Here is a 17,675-nt window from a genome sequence, read left to right as displayed (position 1 = left end):
AAGGAACAGGAAAAGACTTCCATGTAAGGCATCTGTTTGTTTATTGTGTCTCATTTTACATTATTGTGCTTAGAAAACCTAGTGAATGCTTACAGATGAATCTCTCACAACAATGTGATGTCCAATCAGATTAGCATGTTCACCAGGTAACAAGTTTAATATAACATTTCAAACATATTGATGCATGTAATAAACTCTTTTCACTGCAAGTGTTCACTGTAACAATTATTTTACAGTCATATATATCCCCAACCAGGTGTTAATAAAAAAATAATAATGCTGATTCACTCCAAGAGCAATGTTGTCACCAGGTGTTAAACTCAACGAGTACAATCTCTCCCACACCAATGTTGGCACCATGTGTTAAACTGAAAAATGAGTACAGTCTCTCCCACACCAATGTTGGCACCATGTGTTAAACTGAAAAATGAGTACAGTCTCTCCCACACCAATGTTGGCACCAGGTGTTAAACTGAAAAATGAGTACAGTCTCTACCACACCAATGTTGGGACCAGGTGTTAAACTAAACAATAAGTGCAGTCTCTCCCAAAACAATGTTGGCACCAGGTGTTAAACTAAACAACGAGTACAGTCTCTCACACACCAATGTTGGCACCAGGTGTTAAACTAAACAATGAGCACAGTCTCACCCACACCAATGTTGGCACCAGGTGTTTAAACAATGAGTACAGTCTCTCACACACCAATGTTGGCACCAGGTGTTAAACTAAACAATGAGTGCAGGTGGATGTCACATTCTTTCTGCACAGAACATTTCATAATGCAACAGAAATGTCTGAGTAATCAGTAATACATCATTTACAATATGGCTGCCATTATGGCCATGTTTAAAACCAGATCAAGACTGTGAAGACTTTTCATAGCTGTGATCATCAGTACTCCAGCTTCAGAGGCCCTGTAGTGTTAAGGGAGATGGATGAACGGATGACAGACATTCAGTCAGGTGAGCTGATAAAAAACATTCTGTTACACAACTTTACTATTATGTCCATATCATCCTTCTCAGTGTTACTGGTTAGAAAATCTGCAGACTTTGAACAATAGGAAGTGTGGGCCTAGATAAGTGTTGCAGTTTTTTCCTTGTCCTCAGTGAGGGCCCGTGCTGCATGAACAAACACTGCAAATGTCACACCCTGAAACACATGGAACATGGATTATATGTTGCTGGATAACACATGGAACATGGATTATATGTTGTTGATAACACATGGAACATGGATTATATGTTGTTGATAACACATGGAACATGGATTATTTACTGAACCAAATTAAAAACTTCACAATCCTAAAATTTTAACATTTTGACCAGTTATCACAGTAATGGCCACATATTGTCTTCAGATAACACCCGTTTTTGTGCAGGGGAATCGATTAAAATCATGTGCACAGCACTATAGTGGGAAAAGTTTTTTTTCACGTGCAACTGGTCACGTGGCCATAATACCGCATGTGTTTTCAGCCATACTTGTTAGCAGTCATTAACAAAAAAAGAAAAACACAAGAAAACAAAAGTCTTTACGGCCATTTGTCATGCCACGCCTTTCAAATGTGCAACGTGAACGTGCCATCGGCATGTTGCAGAAGGGAACGTCCGTAGCTGAAGTCGCAAGGACGATGGGTTGTAGTCGACGGACTGTTTATGATTTACAGACGCGTCTACAGCAAACGGGTACCACCGCTGATCGCCCTCGGCCAGGTCGACCACGTGTGACGTCACATGCAGAGGATCGTCAGATTGTCTTACGTCACCTCCGTAACCAATTTTTGACGGCTACATCAACCAGAAATGAACTGTTTAGGGGTAGACTGAGTGCACAAACTGTTCAAAACCGTCTGAGAACTGCTCACCCTCAAGCACGACGGCCATACTGCGGGCCGATTCTGACTCAATTACACAGACGTCAACGTCAATTGTGGGCACAGCGACACTTACGATGGACTCAGAGGAATTGGAATCAAGTTGTCTTCAGTGATGAATCCCGATTTAATCTTCGAGGCGCCGTCATGAACGTTACACCCAGTGTTGTGTACAGGAAGTTGACAGATTTCAAGGCGGAAGTGTCATGGTGTGGGGTGCTTTCTGTGGCAATGCACTTTCCAGGCTTCTTGTCATCCGTGGCAAACTCAATGCTGCTGCTTACCGCGAGCAGATACTGGCACCAGAACTTCTGCCTTTTATGGCAGCACATGGACCCGGTTTGATCTTCCAACACGACAATGCCAGACCCCACAAAGCAATTTTGACAAGGAATTTCCTTCAGAATGCGGGAGTCAACGTCATGGACTGGCCGTCAAGGTCTCCCGACCTCAATCCCATCGAACACGTCTGGGATGCTCTTGGCAGAAGTCTGCGCACTCTCCAGAACCAACCACAGAATTTGCAAGATCCTGGCACCATTTTGCAGCAACAATGGTGTCGTTTTCCCAATCATGTGTTCACAAGCATCACAAGGTCCATGCGGAGGCGTTGTGTGGCAGTAGTCAACGCACATGGTGGCCATACACGCTACTGAACTTGTGTGCCATCAGATTCTCGTGCTTTGGACTTATGATTTAAACTGTTTATGAAACTGAACAAATTATGTTTACCACCGTTAATTAAAATCCTTCTTTGGACATTAATGATTAAAAATTACCTTCTCTGATAAATTTGTCCGTTGCATATCATATATGGGATTACTTTTAAAAATGTGAAGTTTTTAATTTGACTCAGTATATGTTGTTGGATAACACATGGAACATGGATTATATGTTGGATAACACATGGAACAAGGATTATATGTTGGATAACACATGGAACATGGATTATATGTTGTTGGATAACACATGGAACATGGATTATATGTTGTTCATAACACATGGGACATGGATTATATGTTGTTGGATAACACATGGGACATGGATTATATGTTGTTGGATAACACATGAAACATAGTTTATATGTTGGATAACACATGGGACATGGATTATATGTTGTTGGATAACACATGGGACATGGATTATATGTTTTTGGATAACACATGGGACATGGATTATATGTTGGAAAACACACGGAACATGGATTATATGTTGTTGGATAACACATGGGACATGGATTATATGTTGTTTGATAACACATGGAACATGGATTATATGTTGGATAACACATGGAACATGGATTATATGTTGGATAACACACGGAACATGGATTATATGTTGTTGGATTACACACGGAACATGGATTATATGTTGTTGGATAACACATGGGACATGGATTATATGTTGTTGGATAACACACGGAACATGGATAATATGTTGTTGGATAACACACGGAACATGGATTATATGTTGTTGGATAACACACGGAACATGGATTATATGTTGTTGGATAACACACAGAACATGGATTATATGTTGTTGGATAACACATGGGACATGGATTATATGTTGTTGGATAACACATGGGACATAGATTATATGTTGTTGGATAACACACAACATGGATTATATGTTGTTGGATAACACATGGGACATGGATTATATGTTGTTGGATAACACATGGGACATGGATTATATGTTGTTGGATAACACACAACATGGATTATATGTTGTTGGATAACACACAACATGGATTATATGTTGTTGGATAACACATGGGACATGGATTATATGTTGTTGGATAACACATGGGACATGGATTATATGTTGTTGGATAACACACAACATGGATTATATGTTGTTGGATAACACACAACATGGATTATATGTTGTTGGATAACACATTGGACATGGATTATATGTTGTTGGATAACACACAACATGGATTATATGTTTTTGGATAACACATGGGACATGGATTATATGTTGTTGGATAACACATGGGACATGGATTATATGTTGTTGGATAACACATGGGACATGGATTATATGTTGTTGGATAACACATGGGACATGGATTATATGTTGTTGGATAACGCATGGGACATGGATTATATGTTGTTGGATAACACATGGGACATGGATTATATGTTGTTGGATAACACATGGGACATGGATTATATGTTGTTGGATAACACATGGGACATGGAGCCTCAACTGTCAGAGAAACAGAAAATATAAATAAAGTAATGAGTTAGTGAGTGAATGTTGTTTAATTAGCAGTCAACAATATTCAAGCTATATCTTGTCAGTTCCATATGAAATTACCGGGCATAAGATACTTCATACCACCTTCAAATCTTTCAACACCGTTTAACACTGCACCCAGAAATATTCCAGCTATCTGATAGCAGTCTGTCAATAATCGAGTCTGAACCAGACAATCCAGTGATTGATATCATGAGCATTGATCCAAGCAACTGAAATACGATGATCTGCATCAACCAAGTCAGCAAGCCTGACCATCCAATCCCCTCTGTCACCTCTTACGACAAGCATTGGTTGCTGAAGACCAATTCTAACCCGGATCCTCACGGGTCTTCATGATGTCTTCATACACAGATGAGTCTCATACCATTCCCAGTTCTCCAGTGTATCATATCTCCATTCTGTTCTGATCTATACCCAGGACCCATTCACAGCCATAGCTTAGTTCAGGAAGGAATTCACCAGCTGAAGCTCTCTTAAACCAACCTATCACAGAGTTTCCCTCAAGCATGGGCGTTGAAATCAACAACCAATCAAAATGCCTTTTTCAAAAGCAGGTTTATACACCTTCAAAGTAATGACCTTGTCCAAGCTTTGTGGAAGTCAATGCATGCGCAATAAAAATGACCCCTTAGTTTTAAATAAATATTTGGAGCGAAGCAACTTAAGAACAAAGATATTGTCAAATATAGAATACTCAGAACAAAACCCTGCTTGAGCTTCAGATACGTTATCATTTATTTCAAGCCAAATTCTAAGTCGTTTTTCAAAAATAAATGCAAATAGTTTTCCCATGATATTCAAAATAGATATGCCTCCGAAATTGTTTTGTTGACTGGCATTTCTTGATTTGTAAGACATTATCATTCCAATATTCCATGCATCAGGGTAAAATACCAGTTACCGATTTTATTGAAGATAAGCAACAAATACGTATTAGAAAATCTCCTGATATTTTGTAAAATTCTGGGACTACTCAAAAGAAGTAAAGAAAACCGAATTAGTTCTTTTGAGTACTATATTTGAATGAATCAGAAGATCGTTACAAAGACTTTTAGCTGCTGAAAAAAAACTTTCTGAGTCATAACACAAGGGGCCGGGAGATAGGCTGATGTATTGGAGACAGCAATGACTCGAGGCTACTGCTCGGTACATCATCGCTGGGTTCAGTCATGAAAGCTGTAATTTGATTGGACATACATTTTTATCACCTTGTCCTTTCAACTGGACTATGAAAACAAAGTGATTGTGGTGATGTGTCCTGAATATCATCATAAAAGAATGGAGATTTAAAACACTGGATAATAGAGGATGTACAAGCCTGGATGGAAATCAATATGAATGTGAACTAGATGAATAATACGATGACATATATAGATCATATTTGCTCTCACAGAGTTGCTCTCATTATTCAGCCGATGCAGACAGAATTTTTACTGTTTATCTAATTGTCCCTTACCACTCGGATCAAACGAAATATCAATTATTGGGTAAAATGGGCTAAATGGAATTATTCCTTGCAAAATAGAACAGAAATGGTGGTTATGGATGTGACATGTGACATTTAGGTCATACAATAAATGAAATAATATTTCCCAGACAACTAATCTCATATGTGGCTGGAATCTGAATAATACTTGTGTTTACTCAATTACTAGTTGTTAGGGAAGCACATATTGATGTTGAAAGGCTGGGAGAAGAAATCTCGTGGTTCCATGTTTATCAATACTCTGGATTTGTGATGACAAGTTTATTATTTCGTTAAGCTAGATGAAAGAAATGTGGTATTATGTTTTCAATGTAAGCCAGAATCAGAATCAGAGTCAGAATGGTGATATTAGAATCCAGATGTGAATACTGAGCATAAATAATTGAAAAAGATTAAATGGTACATTTTAAATGAACTATTGGCAATATGTTGAAATAATACCAGAAATCACTGAGCTAGCAGGCCAATACTGGATAGAACCTGTGACAATCTGGGTTAGAATAGGTCTTCAGCAACCAATGCTTGTCCTAAGAGGCGACTCACAAGATTAGCTTGTCAGACTTGCTGACTTGTTTGATGCATGTCATCATATCCCAATTGTGTAGATCAATGCTCATGACGTCAATCACTGGTTTGTCTGGTCCAGACTCAATTATTTACAGACCACTGTAATATGGCTGGAATAATGCTGAGTCCACCATTAAACAACAAAGTACATAGGCAGGCCAATACAGGTTTAAAGAGAACTAATATGGATTTACCGTATACGACTTATCAACATATTATCACTCATAGTCAGCTTGACACTGTGTCAGTACACTGTCGTTATATTTTGATGGAAAGTGTAAAATACCAACACAAATGAAAAAATCTGCTGTGACACATCTTCCCAATTCAAGAGCGTCCACTAGCCTTTTTAGCAAAGTCTTGTTTCCACCCTTGCCACATCAAGCCCACTTTCCTGTGCTAAATGTGATTGGACTATCACACATGTCAACAGTCCAATCAGAGAACGTTTCACAAAATCAACATCCACAACTGGTACAACTTCATATGAAAGTGTTTTACCACTGTCTGTCTTTGTTGACACAAACATGTCTTTTTCATCTTAAAAACCCCCAACGATTGCCTATGTTTTGCGTCAGGGATGAAATCGCGAATGGTTTTGTAATCTGATCGACTAAGTCGTCGCCTATGTTAGTCGTAATCTTTGTGAATCTACGAGATAAGAACAGTGATCTGATTGGATATCACATTTTCTTTACTACGCTGACCACAACTCGTGATCTATGGAAGGTGGCGCCAGGGTCGAGCCAAGAAAAGTGGCCTTGATGTGGCAAGGGTAGAAACTAGGCTTTGATATAGGCTAGTGGACACACTTACCTTGGGGAGACGGCTGTGACAAGAACCCATTGACATCCATTAAATGATGCCGTGTCCAGACAGCACAAGCTTGAGTCGGGGTTACAATTTGGCATGATGCACAAGGGAGATAATTCCATGGACATACAACTTCTTTATTACAATGAATGTGGCATTTCAGCGCAGACACTAACACCATTAGAAGCATCATCACAACGTTTTAATTGCTTGATAACGGTGTTTATATCTACACCGAAGCGTCACATTCATCGTAATAAAGAAGTTGTATATCCATCTCCCTTGTTCACTTGAGGCAAAGCCATGGGACAGTGTGGCCTACACAGAGCCTATATCAAGGCCAAGCAGAAATAAACAATTCAGTAATGTAATGTGAGGTTTCAAAGGTAGGTGACTGCAGTGCCTGTCACCTGGAAATACTTCAAGTTTGTATGTTCTGCTACTTTTGTTAAATGCTTCACTCTGCAATATTCCAGCCATATGACGGTGACCTGTAGACCAGAGTGAGTGGAGAGTATGGTTTTATGCCACTTTTAGCGATATTCCAGCCATATGACGGTGATCGGTAGACCAGACTGAGTGAGTGAGTATGGTTTTACGCCACTTTTAGCAATATTCTAGCAATATCACGGCGGGAGACACCAGAAATGGGCTTCACACATTGTAGACCAGACAATCCAGTGCCTGAAATCATGATCAACGATCCACACAATCTGCGTACAGTGACTCGGGGACAACCTAGTCAATGAGCCAATTTTACCTCATAATGTTCAGAATGGCACTCACATCACAGGTGGTTCCAAACTGGTTCCAAAGGTGGTTCCAGAGGGGTGGTCCAGGGGATCCGGATTCTCCCCCCACCCCCTTTTGAAAACCAAATGTAGCATGTTGTTGGGAGTAGAATTGAGTGAGAGAGGATTTTTGATATTTTGGACCCCTCCCTTTTAAAAGTGTTCGATCCACCCTTGGGTTCTAAAATACGGGTGATGTAATGTGATTTGATACCTCTGATTGTGAGATGGGCCCCCCAATACCCACTTGGCACTGTTTACCTGACTCTCAGCTGCCCGTAGGAATCCGGAGTTGGCTGTCATGGTAATAGCTTCCAGGCTGTCTCCAGTACCAAATATCACCTGACGGGAAGTAACACGTTGAGTGGTTAGTTATTGGGACATTTGTCATGAGCTTCTCACAATAACGTGATTCAGGGACTGATCATTTGATCATTTTGGAAGGGCCTGCGATTTTAAAAATAAATTGCTTAGGTTTTACCAAAAATTGCTTGAAGACAAGGCAAAAAAAGGCAAGACAATGGGGAAAGATTCCATAATCTCAGAGAAAATTAACCTTCCACAATCTCACAGAAACCTTTCTGAGTCTGGAGAAATATTCAATACTCTCAAAGAATCCTACCATTATCTCAAAGAAGTCATCTTTAATCTACGAGAGAACTTTCCATGTTCTCAAGAAACCAAGCATTAGACAGTCAAACCCTTTCAGATATGCTGAAGCCATAGACTCTGCAGTAAACGGCAACAACTGTGCAAGTAAACCGAAAGGGCAAGAAAACGGAATATAGCAATTTTGCACATGTTAATACTTCAGTTCATGCTTAATTACAAACACTTGTCCACAATCAAATCTGAAAAATGGAAATAGTGTTAAAAACAATTTTTAAGAAATACAGTCAAAATCGTCCCCGTAACAAAAGAAAAAAAATCTACCACTGGGGGCAAAACGGGTTCCCAATGATTGTCACTAGGGCTGGGACGAGTCCAAATTTACTACCCGGGTACCCAACCCCCTATTACCCGAAACTAACCGGGTACCCACAGTATAAGAGTTGTGAACACAATGTCTAATTGGGAATAGTTTAACTGTAGCCCTGGCAAAAACTGTTTAGATACATGTATGAAACCAGAGACCATATAATAGATATATGGTCTCTTATGAAATGATCAAATCATGCATATACTGAAGTTGACTGAAGCTTTATCTTTACCATGTTTACTCAAACATATACAAGCCAGAAGAAATGCGTGCATAGTCAGGAAGAAATGGGAACATAAGCGACTTGTAGTGTAACCACTGAGCTCCAGTGAGTTTTTGTCATTAAAAAGAATGTCACATGACTAGCCACGGGTCCAGGTAGTACTGTGGGTACCCGGGTCCTACTCAGGACCCACCCGACCCAAGCACCCGAGTTATCCGTCCCAGCCCTAAATGTCACCCTGCACACTTTCAACAATTGGGCAGGCACCCAGTCTGCCCACTTATGCCGAGAATCAGAAACAACATAGAAGATGCCTTCAGATAGACATTTATTGCATGGAATAGGACCGAGGGCAGCAGGTGGTTTATTGTACCCAAGCAGGATGATAATCAGAATAAGCTAGATATTCACATTGTTATTTTAATTATTCATAATGTCAAGGTCAAAGTTTTTTTCACAAACTAAACAATGTATGCAATATTGTTATTTTGTTGGATTTAACAGAAATAGCAACACCTTTAGATTTGCTCTTGACTGAGTTGCGTCTGTCAGCTTCGTATTCATATAGGCGCTAAGCCTCACAAGATCGATCATGCAGTAGACAAATGTTGCAACCATGTCTACATATCAGCAAAAAAAAACATGTGTTGTGTACTGCTGCACTGGTAGTTGGGAAGCTAATTAGGAGTGTGTGTCAGCACTTTCACTTCAACATTCAAATATTTTCTATGAATGTTGTGAATTTTTATCTCTCAGAAATTGACTTAATATATCTAGGAAAACTGATATTTTCGAAAAAAAATCACAATCACTTTTTTCACTTCACTTAATTGCCCTTTAAAGCACTGTATGTCCCAATAATGATATTTACTTCGAACACCTTAACTATATATAGCATTCTAGATTTTACACCTCAAATATACAATCATTTTCCCAACAGAGAACATAACTAATGTCACAGAATCCAATCCTTCAATATTGTCACACTAAATTGAATTAAGCAATACCAGAGAGAAATCCAAGCTAGCTGAAGGACCCAAGGTATTTCATTCAGCTGACCAAACAATCACATCGGCCTTCCAGTCACTTGTAAATTGGCACCAACCAAAGAGGTGCTAAAATTACATATTCCATGCATTGAACATTTCCCAAATACACCGCGCCACCAATGACAGGTTCACAATAAACTTCTAGCCATTAGTCCCAAGGGAGGTCTTATTGTGAGTGATACCTTGTCAAGGGAGCAATCATTGTGCCAAAACTAACAGAGATTCTAAATTCATGTGAAGAGAGGCCAAATGTAGATCTGAGTTTCACATTGACTCCATCAAGCTACTTGCCAGTTTTAATGAATATGTTTCAATTACATTTAGGATCATCGTTTAGCGACTGACGCAAATTTCTTGAACATAATGGCCGGGTGTTGAAAGATGTATAATGTTAATAAAAAATATGAACTTTATATGTGCTGTGCATATGTCCTGATTCCTCAACACAAGTGTATTTTCATGTTAAATGCATGGCTATTGGTTTGTTATATTGTTCAGATGACCAGATTACTGTTAATGTTATTGTTGAGGTATAAATCCACTGCTCGAGTACATAATCAATCTAAACTTGTGGATATTTAATTATTTAATTGTGATTTGCTTTATTAGACTTTAAGATGTCCTAAGGTACATGATCTGATGCCATTTGCTGGCTTTATTTTGTAATTAATCCAAACTGATGACAAATAAATTCAACTGTTGCCTAAATTTTCTATAGTTTTGCTTACAGTTTGTTTTTTGAAAATCCAGGTTGGGAGGTGAAAAAAACAACAACCCAAAACATGTCAGATTATTACCTACACATGTTGGAAATCATTCAGTGTTAAGCATGTCTGATTGTTTAACTTATTGTTATGTATTTATCTATTGCATGCAATAAATATCTGTGGTGAACATGCAAGTTTGCATTCAGCAAAGTAGAAGAAATTCCTCATTTTTCATTTTTTTTAAACTTGCCTAGCTCAAGTGTTGTAAAACAACAGCTGCTGACAATGCCATTAAACACCCATGTTACTACAAGAACAATATGTAAATGATGACTAATCATCCCACTGATGTCTGCAGCAGCGACGGTGCACTAACACTCCTGGAATGAGATGACTCAGAGATGATTTTCCCTAAGACTTGCTGTCACAGGAACTTACCTTTGACCGATCTTTTATCTTCCCAAGGTTCTGCAAGTTCAGGGCCTTCTGGGATGGTTTGTCGTCCACGACCTTGACCCTGGCTAGGAGCTCTGCAGCCCTCTGTTTCTCCCCATCTCCCCCAAGTGTAGACAGGATGGTGTTGAAGTCGTCCACTGCAGATCGACATGCATACAGCTCTTTGCCTGCAAGGACATGATGTTTGTTTGTTGTTTAACACTGACTCAGAAATATTCCAGCTATATTAAGGCAATCTGTGATCGAGTTGGGACCAGACAATCCAGTGAGTGACATCATGAGCATCGATTTACGCAGTTGGAATCAATGTCATGCATCAACCAAGTCAGCGAGTGCCTGACCCCCCGATCCCGTTAGTCGCCTCTTATGACAAGCATGAGTTGCTGTAGACTAATTTTAACCCAGATCTTCCAGAGTCAACAGGACATTTATGCAATCAAATAACTGTATTCTACGAGAAACCAATATCTCACCAACCTAATGATCTTTACTTCCAAAGTTGAGGTTCTCTTCAGAGTGAGTGAGTGAGTGAGTGAGTGAGTGAGTGAGTGAGTGAGTGAGTGAGTGAGTGAGAGTGAGTTGGCTACTTGGGTTTGAGTCTGCTTGAACTGTATTGCAGTTATATCAAAGTTTCAGCTTGATATACAAGGAAAGGGGATCCTGGCACATCTAAGGGCCTCTACTCTGCATAAATGTATGAAGAAATATTGTTGACATTCAAATATAAAACCCATCAGCAGGTGTATGTTGCTGAAAAACCAAGAATCATAATCAGTTCGATTTAAACACACAGTCGATCAGATCCAGGCTCGTGTAAGGGAGACAACTCAACATAGCAAATTGTGACATCTTAGATGACACATGTGACCCTATTCCCAAATAAATAAATGATTTAATTAATCAGTGATGAATATATGCTATCAAGCAAACCTTCACCAGCACATACATCAACAAGAGTCATCAGAAGATGACAAATCCCCCCGGCCCCTACAAGTTCGAAAGTGCAAATCACTTGAAGTCCAACTCGATGAGAGAATTTCTAATCTGTCTGTCCATATACAAGAGTAGTTTTTGAGCTATAAAGTCAATACTATGGAATTGGGATTCAGAACTTTGTATTTCTGTGTCAGTCAAAATCAAACTTGTTGCCATGGAAACAGATATATATATATACATTCTAACAAGTTTCAATCAAATACACTGAATGGTTTTCAAAATTCTGGCCCGGAAACGAACCCGTTCCCCAAATTGAGTCTAGGTCCAACTTCTTTCCATAAAAATTGTAAAAAATAACAATTCGTAAAAAAATAAATATCAAAAGGCACCACTTCAGTATGTACCGGATATCTTATCAAGTTTCGATCAAATACACTGAATGGTTTTCGAATTCTGCCCCGGAAACGAACCCCATCCCCAATTGAGTCTATGTCCAACTTCATTCAATACAAATTTAAAAAAATAAAAATTAGAAAAATCCCCAAATATCAAAAGGCACCACTTCAGTATGTGCCTGATAGATTTGCCAAGTTTCGATCAAATACACTGAATGGTTTTGGAATTCTGCCCTGGAAAAGGAAATGATTACGGACGGACGGACAGACAGACAGACTGCCTGATCGCTATATCCCCCCGCATTATATGCCGGGGGGATAAAAACAAATCCCTAAATACAAATTCCTGATCATTAACTCCATTACCTTCATAGCTTCTATATTTCAATAAACAGATAAACAACAAACTAAAATGCATTATATTAACGATGACAATATCTCATGAATGAGCAAAAAAGATAAGACAAATGTCACATCCTGATGTTCGGCAATAACTCGGTTGTTCATACAGCTGTGGCAAGATACATCGACAATTACAATTCCTCCACACATTGATGCCATGTCCAGGGACGCGCCTGGTCAGCGAAAGTGGGTAAAATCCCATTGTTGTTGCGACTAATTGGGGATCGTTTATGAGATAATACTCCCCAGCCATATGAATAATGAAAAGACTCGCTTTACAAGTTATCTATCCATTTCTAGTTGACCGAGCATCAATAGGGTTATTATACTGATGTGTATTGAACGAGATAATGGTTTCTCTGTGTGCCATAGCTGATGGTGAAGTTGTTAATTCATCAACAATGCTTACGCTGCATCAACCCAGATGATGTCCCTGGGTTGCCAAGTCCAACCCATATAGGATGAACCCATTTTGTTAACCTGAAAATGGCAAATTTTACAGCTGTGGAATTATACTGTACATGTCCTTTTAGACTGACAAGTCAAGAGATCTACCAGTACCTGAGTTATTTATTGTGGGGTTCAATTTAATTGTTCGGGTCCCAGGGTTAAAAAATGGGGGTCCCCAGTTACACACTGGGGTCCAAGAAAAATGTCAAAACTTGATAGCTGTACTCTAACACAAGTGTGTATTATTGTGTACGGTTAGAAGCTAGTGTTATATGTGGTAAGTTGCATGCGATGCATGGAGTTGGTATTGGCGTAAGGAGCTAGAGTAGTCACATGACTTAACATGGCGACGTCCATGGATTCATCGCGAGATATCAATCATTCTCGAGTAAGTATTCGACTTGGTAAGTCGGTACTTGGTAAGTTGACGACGTATGAGTGTGATAGCGGTTGAGGCGACAGCTGTACTATGGCGATGGTGTAGTAAAGACCGTTTTGACTGATACGAGTTGAGTTGAGTTGGAGTCAATCGGAGTTGTCAACAAGTGAGCATAATGCCAGGCAGAGATACAACACTAGTTAAAAAATAGTAATTGAAATCCAAAACTGATATGAATCCATGTATTGTATTTTTTAAATGACTCCCTGCAGAAATTATTTCAAGTGGTACTATATTATGTAATGCATGTAGCAGTATTAATTACTTTACAGGCATACACCTTCTTCGCATGCCAGGGGATGAACTCTGGATATTTTTGGCATCTGTTTTCAATTTTTATGAGTAAACGATGAAGGGTTTTTCATCAGATAAATCCCTGCAACTTCTTTTCTTTCCATCCCTTGTACATCATGGACCAATGAATGACTAAAGGAGGATTGTTAAATTGAACTCCAAAGAGAGATTTTAGCAACTTCTTGAGAAAATCTAACCATGTCTGTACTGTACTTCTGATATGTACATCAGTTTGTATCAAAAGTGCTGATTGTTATTCGGGAAAAGCCGACATATTTTACATTCGGTCACAATTCTACATTTTCAAACAAAACCTCAAAGTCATGTTTTTAATTAAGACCAATCTCATTAAAATCAGATCTAACTTCTCACTGCCTGAGGCCATCGCATTGCGGATCACATCAGAACGACCTTTCGCAAACTTTGACCGACCACTGAAATGATTAACAAGAAGTTGACATCCACCAATGAGAATGCAGCTTTCTTGAGCTTTACAACACTTGTTTCAAACTGGTGGCTTCCATTTCAGACTACGCTTGAAAAATATATTGACCCTGTTCTCGATTAAATTTTTGAAAACTTAACAAACAAACATTCCAGAATGTCTAATATATGGTTGAGATTGTACTGTGCAATGCCTCTTCTGTTCAAATGTTTATACCACGGAAGCAAGAGATAGGCAATGATTTGACGGAATCAGTTTACGGGCCTTAACTGTCGTTCGGAATACCCCGTGTTAATGTTTTCAATGGTTGCATGATTAGAAAACACATTCCTACTGTCACTTTCATGATCTGGTAAGCGACGCTTTGATTGGTTGGATGAAAGGCCGTTCTGACGTGACCCACTTCTTGGATGTCCTCAGATCTTTGTTTAGCGACAGCGAGAACTCAGATCTGATGTTAATGAGATTAAATTAAGACCAAATTAATTACTTGTTTTATTATAGCCACCTGTCTTTTTTTAGCCATTTAAAAGAATACATACATAGTAGACACAGTATACTGACTCTGAGCTGACCAGTCCTTATTTAAGCCCCTTAATGCCAAGTATCATCTTTTAACATCTTTTGGTATGACGCATCCGGGGATTAAATCCCTGACTATCCACTGTCCTGGCGGATGCTCTACCACCACACCAAGGAGGTGGTTTCCATGGCAAGCCTGATACCTCCCTGACTGGCTTCGAATCCCGGATCACCCTGATTATGTTACAAGGTTTGTCACACCATACCCATGCTCGTGGGTTTTACCAAAGTGGCAAACGTCTCAGACCAACATAACTTTGAGCTTCCCTCCCCCATCAAGCTGACATGCCATGATATAACTGGAATACTGTTCAAACTGGCGTTAAACCTAACTCACTCGCTCACTCAGTTAAAAAGGTGTGTTTATGTTGACTTTTTTTTCTCTCACGCCTGCAGGTATTTTCAGCGACAGAATCCATAACCATGTGATGACATTGGTGAGGATGAGGACAGACTTCCGCAGGAGGACATCACTGATTGTTAGCTGGCTGGGAAAGACAACATGGACCATCCGAAAGAAAGGCAGCTAGTATTCCCAATTAAGGACTGCAGTGATATCTCATTCTAATTGTGGACTGTGCACTCCTACAGATGTTGATATACTTCTGTTACCAATTAGCACTGATTATAATCCTGAAACCAGTGAAAACATTGAATGTGTGTATGCCCTTGACTTCAGAAGATCTATCACAGTGATCACTTAAGTATATGTGTTCAATAACTTTGTAAAACATTCTTGAAAATATTTAATTTCTATAAATATAATATATCAACGCCAGAGACTAACTAGTCTCGATTATTGGACAAAACAGATTCCATCAGGCCTAAAAAGCAAAACAGGTGAAAATTGTATGGATCACTGACAATTAGTGATGACACCAGGTGTTCATGAAAGAAATATGAATTATTCAGAACAAGTCCTACAGTCATGTCCAATATGTGCTTTTGTCCCTGCAACAGTAATTTACAAACGAATGTTCCACCGAATTTATGCAAGTACTGATTCCTAGTCTTAAGTGTGTCATAAAATTAACGCACACAGCCCTATCTTTGAAATACTTCTTGAAATACAATACTGTAAATCTTGAAATTAATGTGAGTGTAAATTAAATGCGAAAAATGCGAGTGGTCTTTAGTTTGCATTAATGAAACTTCGCATTTATGTCTCCAAAATGACTATCAAAATGACGGCCTCAGTGCACACTTTGGATAGCGGAAATACCAACTTGAATATAAACACAAACACAGTTTATTGAGCAGCTGTTGTAACAGGTATAAAACAATGTCTTTCAAAGAATAGGAATTGCACAATAGGCATCCAGTGAGTTATCACTGCTGGGGTCAAGAGTTCTACCCACTCGTGTCAAACTAGACATCCAGACGCCAATCACGCAACACTTCGTCAAAGGCTGACACGACCCAACGTCCATCTACTACCTACATGGTCAGATAAGGTGGAGATGTGACACTAGCATCCAGCTACTTCCTACATGGAGATGTGACACTAGTGTCCACCAACTTCCTACATGGAGATGTGACACTAGCATCCAGCTACTTCCTACATGGAGATGTGACACTAGTGTCTAGCTACTTCCTACATGGAGATGTGACACTAGTGTCTAGCTACTTCCTACATGGAGATGTGACACTAGCATCCAGCTACTTCCTACATGGAGATGTGACACTAGCATCCAGCTACTTCCTACATGGAGATGTGACACTAGTGTCCAGCTACTTCCTACATGGAGATGTGACACTAGTGTCTAGCTACTTCCTACATGGAGATGTGACACTAGCATCCAGCTACTTCCTACATGGAGATGTGACACTAGTGTCCAGCTACTTCCTACATGGAGATGTGACACTAGTGTCTAGCTACTTCCTACATGGAGATGTGACACTAGCATCCAGCTACTTCCTACATGGAGATGTGACACTAGTGTCTAGCTACTTCCTACATGGAGATGTGACACTAGTGTCTAGCTACTTCCTACATGGAGATGTGACACTAGCATCCAGCTACTTCCTACATGGAGATGTGACACTAGTGTCCAGCTACTTCCTACATGGAGATGTGACACTAGTGTCCAGCTACTTCCTACATGGAGATGTGACACTAGTGTCCAGCTACTTCCTACATGGAGATGTGACACTAGCATCCACCAACTTCCTACATGGAGATGTGACACTAGCATCTAGCTACTTCCTACATGGAGATGTGACACTAGTGTCCAGCTACTTTCTACATGGAGATGTGACACTAGTGTCTAGCTACTTCCTACATGGAGATGTGACACTAGTGTCTAGCTACTTCCTACATGGAGATGTGACACTAGTGTCCAGCTACTTCCTACATGGAGATGTGACACTAGCATCCACCAACTTCCTACATGGAGATGTGACACTAGCATCCACCAACTTCCTACATGGAGATGTGACACTAGTGTCCAGCTACTTCCTACATGGAGATGTGACACTAGTGTCTAGCTACTGCCTACATGGAGATGTGAC

At 39.6% G+C, this 17,675-nt stretch overlaps 1 protein-coding gene across 1 annotated transcript in view; it reads right to left on the bottom strand.

Annotated features, from left to right (window-relative positions):
• Positions 1 to 22: 22 nt before the first annotated feature.
• The window catches only part of LOC124145351 (UPF0415 protein C7orf25 homolog), a 233,833-nt gene continuing 216,180 nt past the window's right edge, over positions 23 to 17,675 (bottom strand). Inside the window, exons 5-7 of the mRNA XM_046515096.2 lie at positions 11,204 to 11,388; positions 8,069 to 8,149; positions 23 to 1,155 (exon numbers count right to left, since the gene is read on the bottom strand). Coding sequence (XP_046371052.2) covers positions 1,078 to 1,155; positions 8,069 to 8,149; positions 11,204 to 11,388 — 344 coding nt within the window. The 3' untranslated portion in view covers positions 23 to 1,077. The remainder of the gene's footprint in view (positions 1,156 to 8,068; positions 8,150 to 11,203; positions 11,389 to 17,675) is intronic.

This window comes from Haliotis rufescens, unplaced genomic scaffold (genome assembly GCF_023055435.1).
Source record: "Haliotis rufescens isolate VD_foot unplaced genomic scaffold, xgHalRufe1.0.p SCAF_83, whole genome shotgun sequence".
Taxonomy (NCBI): Eukaryota; Metazoa; Mollusca; class Gastropoda; order Lepetellida; family Haliotidae; genus Haliotis; species Haliotis rufescens.
The sequence above is the reverse complement of the archived record's forward strand: the minus strand, read 5'-3'. Positions and strand labels throughout refer to the sequence as shown.